This window comes from Chelon labrosus (assembly GCF_963514085.1).
Source record: "Chelon labrosus genome assembly, chromosome: 23".
Lineage (NCBI taxonomy): Eukaryota > Metazoa > Chordata > Actinopteri > Mugiliformes > Mugilidae > Chelon > Chelon labrosus.
In genome coordinates, this window is record NC_140356.1 from 17,427,819 (window position 1) to 17,449,471 (window position 21,653).

General features: G+C 42.5%; 2 protein-coding genes across 2 annotated transcripts; one reads left to right on the top strand and one right to left on the bottom strand.

The window, feature by feature from the left end:
• Positions 1–2,000: 2,000 nt before the first annotated feature.
• Positions 2,001–2,760, bottom strand: ascl1a (achaete-scute family bHLH transcription factor 1a; the record flags this gene model as incomplete). The annotated part of the gene is made up of 1 exon (XM_084573664.1): positions 2,001–2,760. One exon carries the CDS (start codon positions 2,758–2,760, stop codon positions 2,155–2,157), a length of 606 nt encoding a protein of 201 aa, XP_084429790.1. The 3' UTR covers positions 2,001–2,154.
• Positions 2,761–5,901: 3,141 nt separating this feature from the next.
• On the top strand, positions 5,902–17,338 carry itfg2 (integrin alpha FG-GAP repeat containing 2). The gene is made up of 12 exons (XM_084573173.1): positions 5,902–6,296; positions 6,739–6,834; positions 6,917–6,958; positions 7,037–7,214; positions 7,299–7,438; positions 7,991–8,139; positions 8,217–8,311; positions 8,601–8,654; positions 9,788–9,879; positions 10,056–10,173; positions 12,223–12,396; positions 17,163–17,338. The coding sequence occupies exons 1-12, from the start codon at positions 6,201–6,203 to the stop codon at positions 17,228–17,230; spliced, it is 1,302 nt and encodes a 433-aa protein (XP_084429299.1). The 5' UTR covers positions 5,902–6,200; the 3' UTR covers positions 17,231–17,338.
• The last annotated feature ends 4,315 nt before the right edge of the window (positions 17,339–21,653 follow it).

Consider the following 21,653-nt stretch of genomic DNA (forward strand, 5'->3'; position numbering starts at 1 on the left):
GGACCCTCTGCCCCCACTCTCTGGCCCCACTGTGATCCGTGAACCATCCTTTGAGAACCACTGAAGTTTTATATAAGCAACTCTGAAAACGACATGAGATTTTTCTACTTATTATTCCTCTGTTTGAATCGAATATTTTATCTTAGAGTCTAATGTGAATATTTATTTCTGCGCTAAAAAACTAAAAAATAAAGTAAAGCATCTTAACTTGAGCCACACACAGAGGTTTCTTTCTTTTTTTTTTTCTTTTCCTCCATTTTCCTCCCAGGTGGTGGTGGTGGTTGTGTGTTCAGCGGCGGGCTGCTGTCAGGAGGCACACGCCATCAGCCAATTCAGCTCCGTGTCTCCACTCGACCACCATCCAGAGCCCATTCACTCATTAAACCAGACACGCGTCCGGCTGCAGCCTCCGCCCTACCTGTCAAACTCAGTTGTGCAAGAAACACAAGCTCTACCTCACAATCTGGCCCCCGGCGGGTAACCAGTCCGCTGAAATCCCCCTCCGTGTGTTCATCTTAAAGGACATTCCTTAAGGAAGAAATGTTTGTACCACTTGGATTGGGAATTAAATGCGCAGGTTTTGTTGTGGACATTTAAATAATAATAATAAAAAAGTTTAGAGAGCTGCATCGGTCCTTCATCTTGTGATACAGTTCAGAACACGAGTCTTAACTAAAAAAAATAATAGTTTTGTGAAGGTATTAGAAAAATTAAGTGGAGATGCTTCGAAATAGAGAAAACTTAACTTTTACGCACGTTTCGCTTTTGCGCAAAAAAATATTTATTGTGTTGTACGTGCTGTCCAGTAGAGAGAGAGAGCTGAGATGAAAAGTATGAATTTCTGTGATGGACTATTGACTAGAGGCTTTAATGAGCCACTGTGCCTTGAATTTCAAAAATGCAGTAAGAAAATATACCGTGCGTAAAATGTGCGTAATTGTGCGTAAAACTGAGTTTCTTCTCAAACATAAAGCATTCAGTCTCAGCCTAAAGTGCATCTTCTATCTCCTCACATTCAAGCTCCATCGCCCCCTCTTCCTTCGCGTTTCAACTCCCAATTTATTGACCACATGTTGACAGCTGTAAGTGACCACCCCTCACAAACACCCAAAGAACAAGACAGGCGGCGTAATTCAGTAGCATCTCATTTTTATTCTTGTACTAGAGTGTAGAAAATATGGTTATAAGACTTCTTTTATGTGAACATGATATAGAGCTGGCAGTATAAAGAGACAATGCATGGCTATTGCACTCCGTTTGGACAATAGCTGCATAAGTTTTGATCATCGTGACATGACATAAATGCAATAACACGTTTCTTGCTATTAAATAAGACACGTTGGTGCTAGAGAATAAAACGTCGGAGTCTCAAACTCCGTCTGGGAACCTCATGAACAAGAAGAGCCAGAGAATAATAGACTACACGTCTACGTAGGCAGGAGGTATAGAAGCGACTTCGCAATATATAGACAAAATATATACAAAAGGATGTGTACAAAACATCTATAAATCTCTTACATACAAAAATATCTTAATATATTTCAAAAACAAAAAGCGTTTGATATAGAATTTAATAGAATAAATCCGCGACTTGGAAGCATTTTTTTCTGAATTCATCGTCTGAGAGGTTTTACCAAAGGGTTGGTGTTGTGTGATTGGATTAGCATAGTTGAAGAGCGACGTATTAAATAATGTTTTTTTTCTTTAGAGCGTGAATTCACTTTAGTGTGTTTGTTTATCTTGGGCAAATGCACAGAAAGAAGCTGGGATTCCCACGCTGTCAGGAGACCCGTCTTCCTTTAATCCTTTGGCGCTGATCTCTGGCCTGATTTCACCCCCCTAGAAGTTGTCAGGACGTTAAGGCCGCGGCTGTCCGTCCGGGAGGAACCGGGCTGGCGTGGAGGACGCGGGGGCCAAGACGCGTGTTGTACAGTGCATCGTGTTCTTGAGGACACGCAGCCTCCTCCGGGACCATCCCAAGCGCAGGACAACAATAAACTGAGCTGATCCATATTTCTGTGAGAAGAAGAAGAAGAAGAAGAAAATAAAGGTTAAGACACAGTTCAGGGTGTTTATTATCATGGCTTGTTAAATAATCTCTGATATTAACTTGGGTGTCGTTTAGTTTTCTTCTTACCGTGTGTATATAGATGCTCAGAACCAGTTGGTGAAGTCTAGCAGCTCCTGTTCCTCTGGACTGAGGGGGTCGTAGGAGCCCTCGTCGGATGAGTAGGAGGACACGGGTGAACCTGCCATGGAGTTCATGTCAGCGGAGTATCCCTGCGACATGCTGGGCGACAGGACGCCGGACTGAAACGCCGCACTCACCGCGTCGTGTTCGTCCAGCAGCTGCTGCAGCGCGCGGATGTACTCCACCGCGGAGCGCAGCGTCTCCACCTTGCTCATCTTCTTGTTGGCGGCGCCGTTGGGGACGTGCTCCCGCAGCGTGGCGAAGCCGTTGTTGACCAGCTTCACCCGGTTGCGCTCCCTCTCGTTCCTCCGGGCCACCGCGTGAGGCTGCTGCTGGGGCAGAGTGTAGCCGAAGCTCGCGAAGTTCAGCCTCCGCTTGCAGCGCAGCAGCTCCGGGGAGGAGGAGCGCTGCCTCTTGGGCTGCTTGGACGCGGACTTCCCGCTGCCCTGGCTGCTGCCGCTGGGGCTCAGCTGGATGCTCTGCGCCGCTGCTGCGGAAAAGAAACACGCGGGCGGCATCAGCTGCTGCTGGTGGCAGATGTTAATTTCCATTTTGGCTGTGAGGTCCATACCCGGTAGTAAGATTGAAAAAAAAAAAAAGCCCAAAACACAAACTTATAAAGAGGTCTCCAGGCGGTGCGTCCCGCTCGTGCCGTTCACGTGGTGTGGTCGCTTGTTTCAATGGGGCAGTCCGCTTGGCCGCTGCCTCGCGCGCTCCTCAAAGCTGCACTGAGTCCTCGAGGAAAGACGCCACTGCTTTTCAATAGGTTTGCTGGGGGGACTGGCCACGCCCACCGGTCGCGTGGATTCACCTTGGGCTCCTGCCCCGGTACCGGTGCGTTACGCGCGCCAGACGCGTGCCGCTTGAAGCGCTAAACAAACAGTCAGAGGTGGTTTTTTTGTTTTCTCTCCATCTATCACTGGAGGCAGAAGGTGCGCGGCGCAGCGGAGAGGAAAGTTTTCAGCAGAGAGGAGACGAGTTCAGGAGGAAAACTTCCCAACAACGAACAGAAAAACAACAACTTTAAAACTTTTACCAACTTAAAGAATTAATCCAACAAAGTATCAGCCTCAAACATCACTTTAGAAATTCATGAAAGAGTTGGAAAGAGTTCAGTTTGACGTCCTTCCAGTTGCAGGTGAAAGAAAATATATTTTTAAACCTTTAATTAAACAACTGAACCCAAAATAAGAACATTACAGGACTTGTTTTTAATAAATGTTCACAAAAAAAAAATAAAGGAAAAGTGATTGATTTCTGACTGGAAATAAAATATAAGTCAGATTTTTAAGGGGTTTTCCTTCCTCTCAGCTCTGGGCCGTACCGTGGTGCTGAAAGACAGCTCACCCCGACACGAACCGTCCAGACCTCGAGCGTCTCTCAGAGCTCCGCATGTAAATCAGCCGCTCGCTGTCATTCCACCTCTAGTTCTTATTGTCGACGTTACAGACGCGCCTGGATGCCGCTCGTTTTCGAGCTGCCATTGTGCGTCCGAGGCCGAATTTTCCACTTTGATTAGCGCCGATCATCGGCCGCACAGGCGGAACGTAGATGCGCAAATGTGCGGAGGGGCCCCCTCTCTAAGACGCTTTGTGTGTGATTTGATACACCCGATGTGGTTACAGTAGCGTGGACGCGGAGTGTTCTGTCCGATTATTGTCGCTTTTGTGGAGTGGGGGGAATAATAAAACACGTCTTTCAGCGTGGAACAAAACGGGACCCAACTGTACTGCCCTCCTCTCTTGTGTGTGTGTGTGTGTGTGCGCAATGCATGTGTGCGCAATAGAACACAGAATAAGGACCAGTTTTGCGCATGAACTTCTTTTCTTTCCATGTTTACGTCTCTCTCTCTCTATCTGTATGTGTGTGTATATAGCTATGTGTGTGTATGTGTGGGTCCGCGCTCTCCTTTCCTTTATCTCTGCGCGTGCGGGGCTCACGTGCACGCGCGCCTTGTGGAGGGGATTGTAATAAATTGTGCAATTTTTCTGCGCTGGCAGTGGCATTCAAAATCAAGCTTGCATTGAGGAACACTCCACACACACACACACACACACACACACACACACACACCACCTATACTTTCCTTTCTTTCCCTCCTCCCCCCTCCTCTCATCCCCCCCCCCCCCCCCTTCTCTCCCTCTCCCCCTTTTATTTTTGGCCCAGCAAGAGAGTTTAGAAAAGAGGCGTGGGTTCTATTCAGCGTCCCCCTGCACCCCTTCGCCATCGCCAGGCTTTCTGAAACCTATCCATGGCCTGTCAGTGCGCTTCCAGAGTCCAATTAGCGCTTTGTGAGGACTTTCTCTCTCCCTCTCTCTCTCTCCCTCTCTCCCTCTCTCTCTCTCTGCTGCTGTTGCTGCTCTTCCAGAGGCTGGGAGGGAGCTCTCGCTTTACTCGAGGGGGCTTTCCAGTCATAGCTGCGTGTAATAATTAATATGACATCTGGGCGACCGAGTTTGCATTTAACCACTTTCTTTATTTTCCTTCTTTTCTTTTCTTCAGGGAGTCCGCTGTGGGGGAGATAATATAATCAAAACTTATACTAATGTGTGTGTGTGTGGGATTATCTTGCAATTTGTTTGTCATTAAAAAAGAGTTTTTTCTCAGTGTTTAATAAAAGGCCATTCATTCAACACAACAAAATGCGTAATGTGTGCAAGAAGCTACTTTACAGAAAAGCTTGGTGAGACTTTCCTTATAGTCTACTGTATAGTTTAGCTTATAAAGGAAACAAAACAAGTTCAGTTTACGTTTTTTATATTAAATTTGAGTAATTTACGCAGAAGGAGATTTACACACAAGGAAAAACTATATATAAGTTTACATTATGTGTTTTTGTAATGGACTTCTGCCTCTTCTGTGTCTGTGTGGGTTTTTCTACCCTGCAGGAAAAGTTGTAGTTGAGCAGCGCCCTCTAGTGGACAGATATATGCATTAAAAAACAGTAAGAGGAAGCGTTTCATGGTTTTAAGAGGAAAACAAACCAACATAATAACGTATTTTAAGAATCTTTGAGTGCAAAATGGTTCAAATTGACCGTTGCTTTTAATTTATAAAAAGAAAATCTATACATTTTGGTTATAAAATACACCTTTGTGGAAAAAAAGATGAGAGTTTTGCAGTGATTAATAATATCCCCAAGTGTACAGAAAGAGCAGTGCCATTTCTTATTTTTTTAATTTTTTTCTGTTCTGTTTACCACCATCAGTGGAGAAGAAGTTTAAAACTAATTCGTTAATCCTTTATTCTGTAGGATATTTCAGACAAACGTTCCCCATAAACTGATTAAATGTGGATTAGAATCAGAATACTTTGTCTCACCTTTCAGTTTCGAGCTTACGGACCTGATAATGTCACCTGAAACAGTATTCTACCTGCTTTAGTGTCTTTCAAAGTCAAAGAATAAGAAAGGAAGGAGGATGGAGAAGTATTAAAAATATCTGTACGCGTTTAGCTGCTGTTGCAGTTTATGGCCGCTAGAGGTCACTGTTTCACCGCATATTAATAAATATATCGGTGTCAGTCAAACTTTATTTTATCTCAGTTGTTGAACAGCTTTTTAAAATATGTAATAAGTTCGTTACTTTCACAATAAACTACACTGACACAAATCTGAGTCTCAAAAACACCAAAAACATCCCTGTCGTGGTTTGCGTGTCCACATTTTTTGTCCACACTGCGGTTCCGTAGTTTTTAAGTCACGTGGTTTTGTTTATGAGGAAGCGGCGGGCCAGTTAACTGAGTTAGCAGCTATTTAGCCATAAAACATATCCACACAGCCTCGAAAGAAATAAGAAAAAGACGAGTTTTAAAGAGCAGCTTGATAATAAGTTCGCAGTTTTATTATATTTTTCTGTCTGCGCCTCAGTATGATTAATTTTAGCTTCTCAGCCTCGAAGAGCTAACTGTAGCTAAGCTAGCTGTCAACTAGCTAACGTTTCCCCCATTAATAAATTAAGTTAACTTAATGTTTAAAGACGCTAAAAGGACTAGGAATATAGCGTAAGCTATGCGGTCTCTGAACTATGTCCAGAGGGTTAGCTTGGATTTCACAGGAACCTTGTTTCCTCATGCTATCTGTCTGGGAGACGCAGACAACGACTCGGTAATGAAGCTAAGTTTATTTTGGTTTTTTTACTGCTCAGGATTTATTTTGGTCAACATTACATCCACAGCTGCATCTAATATATATTTGAATTGGTTTACTTTTGTGTGTCGAGTTCAGACTATTTAAAATACTTGCAAATATATATATATTTTTTAAATTATAATATGAGTTTTGATACCCAGCACAATGTCTGAAGGTATTATTTCAGTTTTAATTTATCTCTTCTTCTCTTCTCTGAAACCTTGGGATGTGCATTTACTACTTTTATGTTGTTTCTCCTCAAATTACCTTTTGTTTAATCAATGAGATGAAAATAAAAACTCACTATGAGTTCATTTAATCCAGCCCTAAATTAGAATTAATATCAAATATTATTCGTGATGATATCTGTTTGTTATTATATCAAAGTAAAGCTGTCGTCTGTCTTCATGTGCTGCAGCTGAACGAGCTGGTTGTAGGAGACACCAGTGGAAAGCTGCTTATTTACAAGAACGATGACACCAAACCGTGGATCACTAGAAGCTGCGTGGGCATGGTTCGTATAGAAACCACAGAACTCCAGAGTTCCTCAAGTGAAGTTGACGTCTGTCTCATGTAATGCGGTGTTGGTTTTTCAGCTGACCTGTGTTGCAGTTGGAGACGTCTGCAACAGAGGAAAGGTAGGAAATGAGGAATTAATATTTGAATGTCTTAAAGGTTTACTTGTGATGTGACACGCTGCGTTTGTCCTGTTTCAGAACCTCGTGGTCGCCGTGGGCGCTGAAGGCTGGTTTCACCTCTTCGACCTGACAGCCGCCGCTCCCAGCAAAGCAGATTCATCCAGCCAACATGAGTTCCTGTCATTCGATGACCAGAAGCCCTTCTTCACCCAACACATTCCTGCCAACACCAAAGTCATCCTCATCAGTGATATCGGTAAATTCCGCCTCTCCTTTCCTCCCGTACTAAATGTGCGTCATGTTTATTGTGCTTTTGAGTGTGACGTCGGCGTGTGTGCAGATGGAGATGGGCGCTGTGAGCTGGTGGTGGGATACACGGACCGAGTGGTGCGAGCTTTCCGCTGGGAGGAGCCGTCGGACAGTTCAGACGCGGGATCTGGTCAGTTGGTTCTCCTGAAGAAATGGCTCCTGGAGGGACAGGTGGGTGTAGCACTGAGTCTTAGCTCAAGAGGAGTAATTTTAACATTTAAATGGTTTGCATGGTTTGCAAAGCATTTGTGCTTATCCCCTGTGATATCCTGCTTTTAAAGAGACCCTACAGTCTGTAAATTAGAGGACTAGCTCTACCTTTATCTGGGCAATATTTACTCTCGCATCTACCAGCGCAACATTAGCTTAGCTTAGGATAAAGAGATGTTATTTAATGGGTTTATGGAGTACTGGTAGACACATTTTGCTTGCTGTTTCCACCTCTTTCCAGTGTCAATGCTAAGCTATGCTAAGGCAGGGATCTCCTTATATCTCCCACACACATCAGTATTATTTATTTTAAAATTTTCTTCACAATTTTGTAAAGATAAAACAACAGAGACCAATACATTTGTAAATGATAAGATATAAAAATATTTCAAAATGTTTTAAAGAAAATAGGAAACATAAACCCATAGAAATCCAAGCTTTTAAAACTGAACTTAACCGCAGCTCATAACGTTGCTGTTGCTGTTGCTGTCGTTGCCATTGCCTGTGCTGCAGGTGGACAGTCTGTCGGTGAACCCGGGTCCGGAGGGTTTGCCGGAGCTCATGGTGTCTCAGCCGGGCTGCGGCTACGCCATCCTGCTCTGCTCCTGGACGCAGCAGGACTCAACGGGGTCCGAAGACGACGGCCCCGCCACGCCTGGGAGGTAAACCCTGTCGTAAAGTAAGTGTTAACCAAAGAGTTGGCCGATGACTACTAATGCTTGGGTTTGTTTTCTCCCAGCGAGGGGCCGTCCAGGGACGTAGTTCTCCATCTGACCACCGGGCGGATCCACAACAAGAACGTCTCCACTCATCTCATTGGCAGCATCAGTAAAGGTGGAGTATAAACTGTTTATCAGGTTTTACGCTGATGTACACTCTGTTAGTTTTATCAAAATTAGTTATATAAAGGAGGGATTAGAAGTGTTTTCACATTTCAGACACATTCACAAGTCTTAAAAAAGCTAAAAACTTAAATAATGGTTTTATTTCAATTAATTTTGATTGTTCTTTGGTGCAAAAGTGAAAAGGGTGCTGAAATATATTCTATACTGTACTAAAAAACATTTTAAAAGCCTTCAAAAACATCAACAAATTTTAACAAATAATCTCCTTTTTCCATCAGGTTCGAAAGAGGAATCTTCTAAATGTGGACTGTTTGCTCTCTGTACTTTAGACGGTAAGTCACTGAGTTTAAACACTTAAAACAAATAAAGAAATTCATGAAAATGCTGATATATTTTGTTACTATAAGACTAAATCTAATCAGTCAACCCTCTGTATTTTTGTGATAAAAAATAAAAGAGAGGTTTTGGCAAATGCTTGTTAAAGATTAAACTAGAGACAAACAAAAAACTCATCTTTCCTGTCAAACCGGTATCAATCATAGAAAAATCTGACTTTATACACATTTAAATATATTTTTTTCTGCATAATTATTGCTCAGTATGCATAAATTACATATGTTCATCATCTTTTTGAGTTGCACGTTTGTGTGTAGAGAAATTTAGATCGTGATTAACTGGAGAGAATCGACCGGTTTAAGATAAAATGTAATAATCCTTTATTTATCCCACAGTGGGGATATTTGCAGCAGCAGACAGTGTTAGGACAGTAGCACACAGGAGATAAAAAGAAGTAAACATTAAATAAATGAAATGCAAAATACAAAAAAGCTGTTACCTTATTTATTTGGTGCCACAGGGTTTGTTTTTTAACTCCTTTAAGAGTAGTATTGATTAAGGTTTAAGGGCGAGAGGTGGAGCAGCGGTAAATCCTACAGACGTAGGCGGAGGATCCTCCTGCCGGCAGCAGATAACTGACAAGCCGCTCTGAGAGCAGCTGGAGGGTTCATCAATATTTAAAGAAGAGAGGATCCAGTGGGATTATCATCAGTGAAGGCTTCCGGCCGCCAGTGTTACTTTCACAGTCTCTCTCTCTCTCGTTTACGTAGAGTTAGGAAGTGATTTCACCGCCATGAAACAGTAGGAGAGATTATTTCTGGCTGTAATTCAAGAACTGGGTCATAAATGCTTTAAATATTGATTTTCACTCCTCATTAGGAAGAAAATGTGGAGTTAGAACTAAACTCAGGGTTAAAATGATTCGCCTGTTGATATTATTTGGTTTCTTCTGAGAGAAAGAACCTGGATAATCCTGAAAAGCAAACACAAACGCTGACTCTGACTGACAGATGAACTGATTTGTCAAACATCTAGGCAGACGTCAGCGTGGCTGGCTGGGAGAAGCACTCAGCCGTTGGGATTTGAAGTCAAAGCTCACTTGTCATTTTTCTTCCTTCACATGTGAAAGGAACCCTGAAGCTGATGGACAGCTCGGAGCAGCTGCTGTGGTCGGTGCAGGTGGATCATCAGCTCTTTGCCCTGCAGAAGCTCGATGTCACTGTGAGTTTGTGCACGCTCGCCTTGCAGTGATCACACACCGTCTCTATGAAATGCTGAAACATGAAGTGGTGACTTAATAGTTAAAGGTGTGATTAAAGATCAGGCCGATCACTTCAGTGGCATTATTATGTGTCCACGCAACAGTAAAAGCGTTTTCTTGTGTGTTTGTTTCCAAGGGAGACGGCAGAGAGGAGGTGGTGGCGTGCGCTTGGGACGGTCAAACCTACATCATCGACCACAATCGGACGGTGGTGAGGTTCCAGTTCGACGAGAACGTCAACGCCTTCTGTGCGGGTGAGAGGCCTCATGAAAACCTGAGCTCCAAGTTATCTTCCCTCTTTTACCATTAACCTACATTTTTCCATTGATACTTATTTGTGTGACGAAAGATGACAACATGAAAAGAACTTTTTGAAAGGAGTCTCTTGAATCAGTGGCTTTAAAGTGAGTTTCAGCTCATTGTTTAGCTGTCTGGTACGTTTCAGTTTACCTCCTCAGCTTTTATGAAGCTGTTTTCAGCATCAACTTGTCTCTCCATCTCCGGAATATTCTCATTGATTGTTTTGGATCAATAAAGATGGAAGACAAGGAGGAAAGGTTAACTGAGGAGGTTCAGAGATACAAACATTTGTACGACTCGTGTTCGGTGAAATTTCGGTGAAAGTTTCTGTCGCCATTGTTGAAAGCAGGAAGTAGAAACAAAAATGAACCTGACTGGCGACTAGCATTTGGGTGGCGTTTTTACAGAGTAAGCCAGACTTGCGCACCAGTATAAATTGCTTGCACCTGGCTACGTACGTAGGTTACAGCGTCTATGTGCCACAGCACTCTAAAAGAGCCTTTACCCAGCAGAAACTGCACCAGCGTCTGTTAACAGATCCTAGTCACGCGAGTTAGAACTGAAAAGCTTCTTGGATGAATTGCAAAACATCTTCAAGCAACTCTGTGATATACCAGAACCAGAACCTTTAACAGACAGACATGGTCTTGGTGTTGACCCTAAGCCTGAACTAAGAAGAAGACACAAAAATAAATAATGGAAACAAAAAAGGGGGAAATAAAAAAATAACAGATGTGCAGAGAAATAAAGTCTTGAAATTTAGTTTCTTAATAATGTTTTATTCATAACGTAGTGATACTTTGAGTTTAGGGGAAACGAGGATCTGTAGCTGCTTGGTGACCTGATGAAACTGACTGAGAGTCGCGTTACAGACGTAATCTATTACTTTTTTAGGAAGAAACACAAAAATATATATTTGTTTTTAAATAGTTGTATGTACAGATTATTTCTGATTATGTAGTTAAGGTGTCTTGTCTTGACGACGTCTCACTGCTCATCCGGGCGGCTGCTTCAGTTCTAAATAGTTCAAATAAAACAACCAAATACTCACTTAAATTAAAGGATGTTATTCACATTAATCCAAGTGATATCTTATATTTCATAGTTAATTATTGGGCTGCACTCACAGATATTCTTAGTAAAAACCTAAACTGAAGAAAACACTTGTATGAAGCATCTTAGAGAAAAGTTTCCTTTGTTTTATCTTTATTTTTAGATAAATTATGTCAGTATCGCGTCAGTCTGATTTTCTTTCTCTCGGGTCTTCGACACGTTGCAAAGTCGTCCACCACATGTTCATAAACTTTTTTAATTTGGCACCGAGCCTCTCGCCGTGGAGCGTTTAGCCGCTGAGGATATTTCCCACAGGAGTTGTTGGAAATGAAAAAGGTTCATCAGGTGCCTACTAAACTAAAATGAATGATAATGTTGCTCTGTAACTGCTCCGTGTGTTAATAAAGCAACCGTTTGACAACCCATTCATCATACCCACTTATATGTGAGGCTTAACTCTGTTTCTTACTAAATAATAAATACCTCTCCAACATGATTTGTAGTTATTATTTATTCCGGCGTCTTTCCAGAGTTATATTCCTTGATCCTGGTGTTTTTCCACTAGGGGGCAACATTGAGCTTCAGTGTCTTCCTGAGTCCAGCTCTGTCAAATGTCTCTGCAGTGTTTGAACAAGCCTGAGTGTATCTGCGGGAGCTAATGTGACATGTGCAGCAGTAAGTGGATTAGAAAAAGAGACTTTGTTTGATCTGCCTGATTCCTGCGAGGCCTGTTTCTTTGCACCCACTGAGTGTATGAAAACAGCCGTGCCCTCCCCATTCACGTTGCTCCCTGCCTCCTCTGTGGGATCATTAAGACAGATTAGATCGGTTTCTCTGTTTGTGTGGAAGCTGGATGTGCAACTGTAGCCAGGCAGCAAATTATTCTTAGTAGGGTTCAGCTCTGCTCAACCACGTTTGATTAAAAAGTTTTATTTGCATGTGGGTTTCAGGTCAGTATACGTGCAAGGAGGGTAAAAACAGCCCCTGTCTGGTGTACGTCAGCTTCAATCACAAAATCTACATCTACTGGAAGGTGGAGCTGGAGCGCATGGAGTCCACCAACCTGCTCCGGGTGCTGGAGGAGAAACCGGAGTTCAAGAGCCACCTGAAGATGCTGGGAGTCGGTGAGTCAGTAATTAGGAAGCTGGCCCGGTTCAGATTAGAAAGTAAATTCATACCGACGTCTCCTCTGTTTGAGGCTTTAATTAAATAAGACACACACTGTGACTTGTTCGTTGTCAACACTTTCTCTATCATGTTGTTACACTCTGACCTGAATACCAATGAGGCGGATGGAGAAAAAATGATCCACATGTGATCACAATGCTTACCCAGAGGTTTATTGTCCACACTGTCATTAAAAATGTTTTTAATTCCTGTCTCACTGTCACAAAAGAGGATCAGTACCGATCTATTATACACCTGTTAATTATTAATATAAAGTGCTTAGCTCAGCATCGAGGCCCAGCAACACAAAACCAACTTCAAAGAATTATCGGCAACGTTGTCTGCCTGTGTCTGGGACAAAACGTTCCACTTGAACACAACGCTACGGTCAGATGGTACGTCCTGCATCAGTGTGACAGGAAAAAAAACTCTTCACACCAGTAGGTGGTAGTAGTTTGTAGTCGTTATTTAAGAGTAGAAGTACTATAAGCTAGGAGGCTAGGAAGAGCTACCATTAGATAGGAAGCTAGGAAGTACTACTATTAGCTTGGAGACTAGGAGGGGTTACTATTTGCTGGGAGGGTAGGAGGAACTACTATTAGCTGGGAAGAGCTATTATTAGCTAGGAGGCTAGGACGAGCTCCAAAACGTCATACAGAGCTGTCCTCTTCTGAATCATGCTGATCAGTCATTATTTTAGAGAATAAGTAGTATTTAGGAAGGGCTACTATTAGCTAGGAAGCTAGGAGGAGTATTACCTAGGAGGCTAGGGAGAGCTACTATTAGTGGTGAGGCTAGGAGGAGCTACGCTTAGCTGGGAGGCTAGGAAGCTCGGAAGTGCTACCATTAGCTAGTAAGCTAGGAAGCGTTACCAGTAGCTAGGAAGCTAGGAATTGCTACTATTAGGTGGGAGGCTAGGAAGTGCTACCATGAGCTAGTAAGCTAGGAAGTGTTACCAGTAGCTAGAAGCTAGGGATTGCTATTATTAGCTGGGAGGCCAGGAGGAGTATTAGTGGTGAGGCTAGGAAGAGCTACTATTAGTTGGGAGGCTAGTAAGCTAGGAAGCGCTAACATTAGCTAGTAAGCTAGGAAGTGTTACCAGTAGCTAGGAAGCTAGGAAGAGCTACTATTAGCTGGGAGGCTAGGAGGAGTGTTAGTGGTGTGGCTAGGAAGAGCTACCGTTAGCTGGGAGGCTACTAAGCTAGGAAGCGCTAACATTAGCTAGTAAGCTAGGAAGTGCTACCAGTAGCTAGGAAGCTAGGACGTGCTACTATTAGCTAGGATGCTAGGAGGCTAGAAAGGGCTCCACACCGTCGTACAGGGCAGTCCTCTCCTGAATCATGCTGATCAGTTGGTCTACAGTTGATTAATTCTAGATGTTCATGTTGTTGTGGAAATATTTGTGTATTCAAATCATTCAGATTAGGTGAAAATTAACAAGGAGAAGAGCTTTCTAAAATCTCTTGTTTTTTTTCCTTTAATACGCACTACCTCACTAAGCTAATTCAACCAACCACAAACCAGCTGATTACAAATGTTGAAGTCAAAACTTCTAGATGTAGATTAAATGTTCACTGTCACAGATGGTGTCCATTAAACCAACGTTTTCCCCGGGAGATCAAAATATGATTCACCTTCCTCCATCTAGCAACACCTGTCGTCTGAGGGAACGTTCCTACTGAATAAACAACACACTGGCTTATACATACTATGCCTCTGACTTTGTTCCATATGTTTAAACATATTCATAGTGGAGTTGTTTACTCATCCTTGCTTGTTATTTCCATGCTATGCTGTTTCCTAGCATTTATGCTAAGCTAAGTGGTAGGTTTATTTTCATCAGACAAATAAAAGAGTGTTATAATCTTTCCTTTTCTGATGGAAAGTGAATTCCCCCAAATATAATTACAGCTTTTAACGCCACAGGTCATGAAGGAAATGAATTCAGGAAGCCTCTAATCTGAGCTGAGTCTCTTTACATTTAATACAAATCCATGGCCTGTCAGTCAACTGAGCTGCAAATACTTGAGTATTTTTAGCGAGGCGTAATCCATAAGCAGTCAGAGAGAAGAATCTGAGGATACCGACTGCTCTCTGACTCCTTCTCGATCCTTTCCTTCTTTCTCTCTCTTGAAAATTGTCTGTGAGAAATGCAGACCTCCTGACAAACTCAATGTTTAACTCGGTAACCTGGTTAATCATCGTGTTTGTTTCCTGTTAATTTCCTTTGTTATTGGCCTTTCAGGGTAGAACATGAATCTCGCCTCCGTCTCTTTCAGTCTCATCTCTCAGACAAAGATTAAAGCGATTACATTACAAATTAGCCCGTGCTTTTTTTGTTTTGTTTTGTTTTGCTCCACATGGATGACCACGCCGTCAACCGTTAACACATCGGGACGTGGAAACCAATTTTGAGGGGAAGAATAAACTGAAATGGGGTCAGCAGGATTTGGTGGTGATAGCATAGCGTAGCTTTATGCTGCCTCTGTTAGCAATTCAACGTCCGGGCCTGTTGTGCTTCTTTTGAATATGAATTCAGTCCCAGATATGTAGATTAATTGAGAACGCACACTAGGCCGTCAACAGAAAGGCAAGCTAACCTCCGTACCGTTAGCGGCCTTAGCTGCCTCCCCCTGACCTGACACAAATGTCAGCATCCTCTCTCTGGCTCTCCCCCCGCTGTCTCTTCACCTTCATAGCCGCCCTTTAGCCGACGGGCGATTTAAACGAAGAGCCTTGTCAGTCCTCCGTCACGACGACGTGAGCAGCTGGGCCTTTTCTAATTTGCGATGGAGGAGTTGAGAGCGTCGGCTAGTTCGGCCTCAGTCAGAGATAGTGTTGAGCTGTGCGAGGTAAGCACTATGACTATGACGAGAGTTCTTTGTGCTGACAGTGTAGATTGCAGCCCAGGACTAAATATACTGTACATTTAGGTCAATGTATGTGTGGGCGCAGTTTGTGATTATATAATGAATATACAGCTTTAAGTTGAGGGTATTTGCATCCAAGGTGCAGGAATTGCAATCATTTTTCTCCACAGTCCTCTATTTTCAAAGGCCCGTCATGAATAAAATGCTAATTTCCACTCTTTTGTCTGCTTAGGAGCTGAAGAAATATTAAATGAATACCTCACATTCGTCCGTTAAATAGCTTTAGAGCCTCTAAAAACCAGGAGATTCTGAAATAGTTGTAATTCCTTCACCCTTTATGCTAGTTTGTTTGTGAATATCCTCAAATTAAAGCTCTGATTCTGCACTTTACGCCCATATATATTGATTATATAACCGCAACATGAAGACGTTTTGTATTAACAGAGTTGATAAGAGCAGCTGCTTCCACATGTTAACGTTTCTGCTGGCACAGGAGGACTAATCATTATCCAGTACGTCTTTGTGGATGCATTACATAAAAGGTGCCCTTTAGAGGTTTTTTGTGTTTCGTTTTTGTTTTAATGAAGTACATTTCAGTATCAGGGCATCTGCAGAAAAGTCAATTCTATTCTAAGATGGCCTTAGAGGAAAGTAAAAGTAAGGCCTTGTAAGGCAGTCAGTTATCTAAATGTGAGCACTTTCAAACACTCATTCATTGTTTGGTTTAAGCATTAAACATGTTTATGTCCCAGAAAACAAGCTGAAACAAGGATAACTTATTCAGCAATTTCTTCCGACTATTACGTCCTGTGGGTGTGTGGGCTGTTAAATAGCTCTGCTGGGGATGAATAAAGTTTTCTGGACCAACTGGGCTTTCCCTTGACGATGAACCGTTTTTAGAAAGCTGTTCACGTCTCTATCAACTTGTTGAACTTTGTTGTTTTTGAGCCAAAACACTTCGATGCGTGAAACGTTTTCACTGTGAAGCAGTTTGCATTAGAAGAAGCTCTGACGATCTGAAACCACAACAACTGTCTCGAAATGCTTTGGTGCGCCTAATGACATATACACCGATCTGGCAAAACATTATGACCACCTTCCTAATATTGTGCAGGCCCCCCTTGTGCCTCCAAAACAGCTGTGACTCATCAGAGAATGGACATGGGCCTTCTGAGAGTGTCCTGTGGTGTCTTCTAACAGAATATTGTTAGTGGGGGTCCTTTGTGTCCTATGGGTTGGGGGGGGGGGGGGGGGGGAGGGGCTCTGGATCATCCCACAGATACTTGATCAGTTTGGGATCTAGTGAATTTGGAGGCCAGGTCAACACCTTGTGCTGTTCTTCATGTTTTTCTTTTAGTTGTTCCTGCTGTGTCATTGCTATGGGGTGGGGGGTACCTGGTCTGGTCTAGGTGGGTGCTACATGTCTAAGTAACATCCACACCAATGAATGAATCCAGGTCCAAAAGTTTCCCAGCAGAACATTGAATTGTCACAATATGGTCAGTGTTATTTACTTCCCCTGTCCGTGGTCATAATGTTGTGGCTGATTGGTGTACTTTTCTACTATAGCAAAATATTGCACTACTTTTACCTGGCACCCTTAATAGCCAGTTTTTCTTCTGGAATATGATGCATTGTTAAAGATTAAACCACAATTCTTTCTCCAAACCCTCAAGAAGGACCTACAGGGACCTTTACTTCTCCTGTCAGTGGTCATAATGTTGTGGCTGATTGGTGTATAAGGCTGAAGGGAATAAAATGTGTGAATGCTCTCCCTGTATTTGTATTGGGCATCAACTAAAGCAGTGATCGTGATGTCTATGTGGTGACCAAGTGTCCTGTTGCCTCCACAGATCCAGAGAATTCGGCTGCAGTGAAAGCGCTGGTGGCGAATGTTCTCTACAAGGATGCAGGGACGTAGCACGGTGACATAAATCGCCACGCTGCCCGCCTTCTCTGTTTCCCCCATGACTGTAAATACTCTCCTAATAAACACTGACTGACTGTCCCCCACGCTGCTGGTCTTGTTATTTGTGTTCCCCGCAGATAGACGTGTAAGGTTCGGGTTTCCTGATCCGTCCACCGCCGCCGCCGCCGGCTGTAATCTCAGACCGACACGCCGCCTCTGTCGTTGGTATTACGTCCAGCCAGGTTGCTTTTAAACAAGACTGATAGAGGATGAAAGGCCGAGACACAGCGCCGGGGGAATGCTTACTGTTTCAACCCGCTGTTGTGAATGTGTGAGTGAGGAGGTATTATGCCGCTGTCAGTCAGCGCCGACAGGCTGCTGAAAAGAAACTCCACCGAACAAACGCCGTTCTTCCTTTTCATGTACCGTTTCTTCTCAAAGATATTACACAAGACAGCAGTTGTTGCATAATGAGATTTGCGCTGCAGCGAGACGGCAGCGTTGTTTGCCAGAAGGACTCGGGGAATCACCCACTGTTCCCAATGGGAGGATCCGATAACCACCTATGTTGACTGCCTCTGTCTTTCACATGCAATATAAATGAGTTGTGTGTGTGTGTTTGTGTTGGTGTAGCTGAGGGCAAACGGAGGCTCAGGTGTCCTAATAGGCCGCAGCCTCTCATCTCTCCTGTGTTTCTGCCCTTTAGAGACGTGCTGATGGGGAAGGTGTCGCTTCACACATCAACTTGTTTTGCTTCCAAGTCCACCTCATTACAATTTGCTGTTTGTGGACATTAACATTCAGCTGCAGCCACATTAAGCCGAGCTTTGGTGCAGCCCAGTGAGTTTTTCCACAACGTTCCCGGACTAATTGACAAAAAAATCTAAAGCAGTGTGTTAACAAATCCCATCAAAACATTAAAACCAGTGTGTGTTTTTCCATTTTTTGCATAATTTCCGACTTCTCCGATCTGTCTGTGACGCTCACTGCCACTTAAATCTTTAAAACTGCGTCACGTAAATGTGCTTTTAATCCCTAAATCAGGATTAAACTGTGAATTTATTAGTTTCAGCTGCAGGTCTGGTGAATGTGAGAGTACAAATGACTAGAGTTTGGCTCGCTGATGTGTTTTTAATAGGTTTTTTTAATGACTGTGGAGCTCTGCGGCACAGAGGAGGAGATATGTTCCTCTGCTGGACAGGACTTGGCGACAGCGGTTATCACCAAGTTCTTATAGGCAGGCTTTGCCAATTGGCAGCCTTCTTGGTAACAGCCTCCGGGCAGTGTTTTAACAGGCTCATAACACTGGGCTGTTATCTACAGGGAGCTGTCAGCACAACGTTAAAACTAGAGACAAATCTGAATTCTAGAAATAAGGTTTAAAAGTCGCCTGCCTTGGTAATTTTGTCATCTTTTGTGTTTCAAAATCGAAGCAACACCTGCATCTTCTCCTTCCCACCTCCACACAGATGAAACCTCAATAGTCTTGATATATTTCCTGGTTCAGTTCCTGGTGATCAACAATAATAATAATAATAATAATAGAAGAACTTAATCATAGATGAAGCAGGAAGTAAATACAACTGTTGTGTTTACTGTTAGTTAATGACCAAGGGTTCAGAAATTAGCCGACTGTCTGAACTGGAATGAAATAAAAAGAAAGTTCAGCGTGGGACTATTTTTAAAAGCTGCAGCCTTTTATTTTTGCAAATAATTAGGATTTATCTACGTCTTAGTCATTTTTAAGTCTTAAAATCTCTTCCTAACTGGTCTCCTTCTGTTAATCTCCTACTTTTTGATTGATATGATTTAAATCGGAGGCCTGAGTGAGGGCTCTGTGGTTAATATAATCACCACAATCACAGTTATATCACAAAATCAACAGTGTGTGTGTGTGTGCAGCTGCAGCTTGTCCTTATAAGTGGTGAGCATTCCTCTGCCATTACCTCACAGTGATTCATGTTTATGACCATCAATGGTCAAGCAGGACCAGGCTGACGTGTTGTCGTTCTTATAGCTTCTATCGGATACACTGTGCTCGGATTTAGTTCGGTCCGTTCGGTGCAAAAAAAAAAACAACCGTCCCGACTCCTGTTCACATTCAGACTCTCCAGAGAGAACATCAGTCTGTTTATTAAGCAGAGTCCTCGCTGGCTTCCAGTCATGAATCCTGTGTGACTGTGACTTTTGCTCTGACATTTCCCCCCCAAGCAGCATAAAACACATCTCAGACATCTGACCCCGTGACATGACGACGCACGGGTAACGGCCTTGACATCATCTAACCGACCTTGTGCGTGTGTGTGTGGATTTGTCTGCAGCTATTTTAGCCACATTATCTCTTATAGTGGCTATAGCTGGAGCTCAGTTTGCCCTTTTATAGCAGAGAAATTGTGGAAGTTGACCCTCGAGGGATATTTCTCTCTGGAAGATTGTTGTTTGAGGTTTACTCGTGTAACCGGAACGCACGTCGGGTGGAAAATTGCAGCGTCTTCTTCAGGTTTTATGAACTAGATGTTCAGTCCCAGATTTCCAAAATAAGTGTGTCATTAGTCTTTGAGATTACGCAGGGGTTGGAGCTTGTTTTGTGTCAGCAGCAGACCTCGATAAGGAGTTAGATTATTTTGTCATGGTTCTGCGTTTTGACTTCCTGTGTTCATTCAAGTTTTTCCTTGTTTCCTGTCTTGCTTTATTCCTGTCCTGTGATTTCCCACCTGTGTAATTGTCTGCCCCGCCCTGATTGTTTTCACCTGTGTCGCCTCTGCCCTTGTGTATATATACTGTAGTCCTGCCTTTCCCTTTGTCCTCTGCCGCGTCATACTGTTTTCCACTGTTTCTCTGTGTTCCCTGTGTTTTCTAGCTCTGGTCTTGTCATGTTATGTTCTTGTCTTTTTGAAAGTTTTGATTTTTGGATCCTCCTGCCTTATACAGCTCTTTGTGTTTCCTTTTGTTTGATTAAATTTGTTTTTACCTACTCCTGCCTCATCGCCTGGTGTCCAGCTTTTGGGTCCTACCTCACCCTGAAATATTATATTTTCTGTAAACCAGAGCTTGAATACTATGTGGTAGCTGCTGGGGCTTAAAAACATTAATTTTTTTATTTTTTTATTATTATTTTGTCATACTCTTGCTCAGTTTAATATATTTCTTATTTTAGATTTTTTTATTTATATAATTTATTTAGTTTAAATTTTATTTTATCACATTTGTTTATTTTTTTAAATAAATTTAATTATTTTTTATTATTTTTTTCCTTTTGTTGTTGCCTATATATTACGTATACTTTATATATATATATTTAAATATTAAATAAATATAATAAATAAAATATTTCCATCCAGTAAAATCAGTAAATGAATTGGAAGAATTTTTAACAAAGTTTTCAATATTTTACAATTAGCTAAATATTATATGTAGCTTTGTTTAGGAGGTGCCAAGCTTTAAAATGCTCAGGCTATAATATCTGTAATGACCTCTGCCATGAGACATTTCCCTGACTAATAAACCCATCATTAAGACCCCGTCTATAGGACCTGACAGCAGGCCATCACACTCCCCTGAGGCTGCTCCCTGCACGCTCTCTCATCAATGGATGCTGCTTCACTCGCTTAGAATCACAAATACTACCACACACTCAACGTTACATTACTTAAATTATAATATTAAACATCAGTGTTGCAGCTGGACGTCATCTGTCTCATCACCAGCTGTGTAAAAATGACCGATATAAGCATGAATATAAAATAAATTCAAGACGTTAAGCTTCATGAAAAAAGATTTAATGGCTGGAATATAGAAGGAATTATACAGATTTAATCCAACTTTTAAAAAATAAACTTCCTTCCCAGTGTCTTGAAAGCTTAATCTGCTCGAAAACCAAAGAAAATCTCTTCTGTGAGCTGAACACGAGTCGACAGTCCTTCTCGTCCTAAAGCGCAGTGCCTGCCTCCTCCCACCCTGCGCAAACCTTCGGTGTCGGGGGTCGGGGGTCAGCCCGGGCAGTCGACGTCAGATCTGTAAATACATACGAGTGTTGGCGCTCGCACCGGCTGTTGTCATGCTGCTTCTGAGAAAAGTAAGAAACATCTACAAATCGGTGGAAGAGTGGGGCTGCTGTTGCTGTTCCCACAGAGGTCGTGTCTGCTGCCGGGAATAGATGCTGTTTACTACAAAATGGTCATTTAGAAGCACACACGTAAATTCAAATGCTGCTCTTAGACCCTCTTCGTAATCTGAAAGCCATGCAGGGCTGCAGTTTTTGATCACCTATATAGATTAAATGTCATTATTGACCCAAAATCATTCATAATTATTCAGATTACATTAATATTATGCAAATACTGATGCAGTTAATATCAAAACTCTCATATTTCATACTCTAATCCTTCATTTTTCACTTCCTCCTGCATTTGAAGACGTTTACCACCCATCATTA

What these genes read in the sequence shown, in the direction of transcription:
- itfg2 (XM_084573173.1), top strand. Translation starts at nt 6,201, where the DNA reads ATGCGGTCTCTGAACTATGTCCAGAGGGTTAGCTTGGATTTCACAGGA. An exon ending in ACGTCTGCAACAGAGGAAAG is followed by an intron (nt 6,959 to 7,036) that starts GTAGGAAATGAG and finishes GTCCTGTTTCAG; the next exon opens with AACCTCGTGGTCGCCGTGGG. An exon ending in TGCAGAAGCTCGATGTCACT is followed by an intron (nt 9,880 to 10,055) that starts GTGAGTTTGTGC and finishes TTTGTTTCCAAG; the next exon opens with GGAGACGGCAGAGAGGAGGT.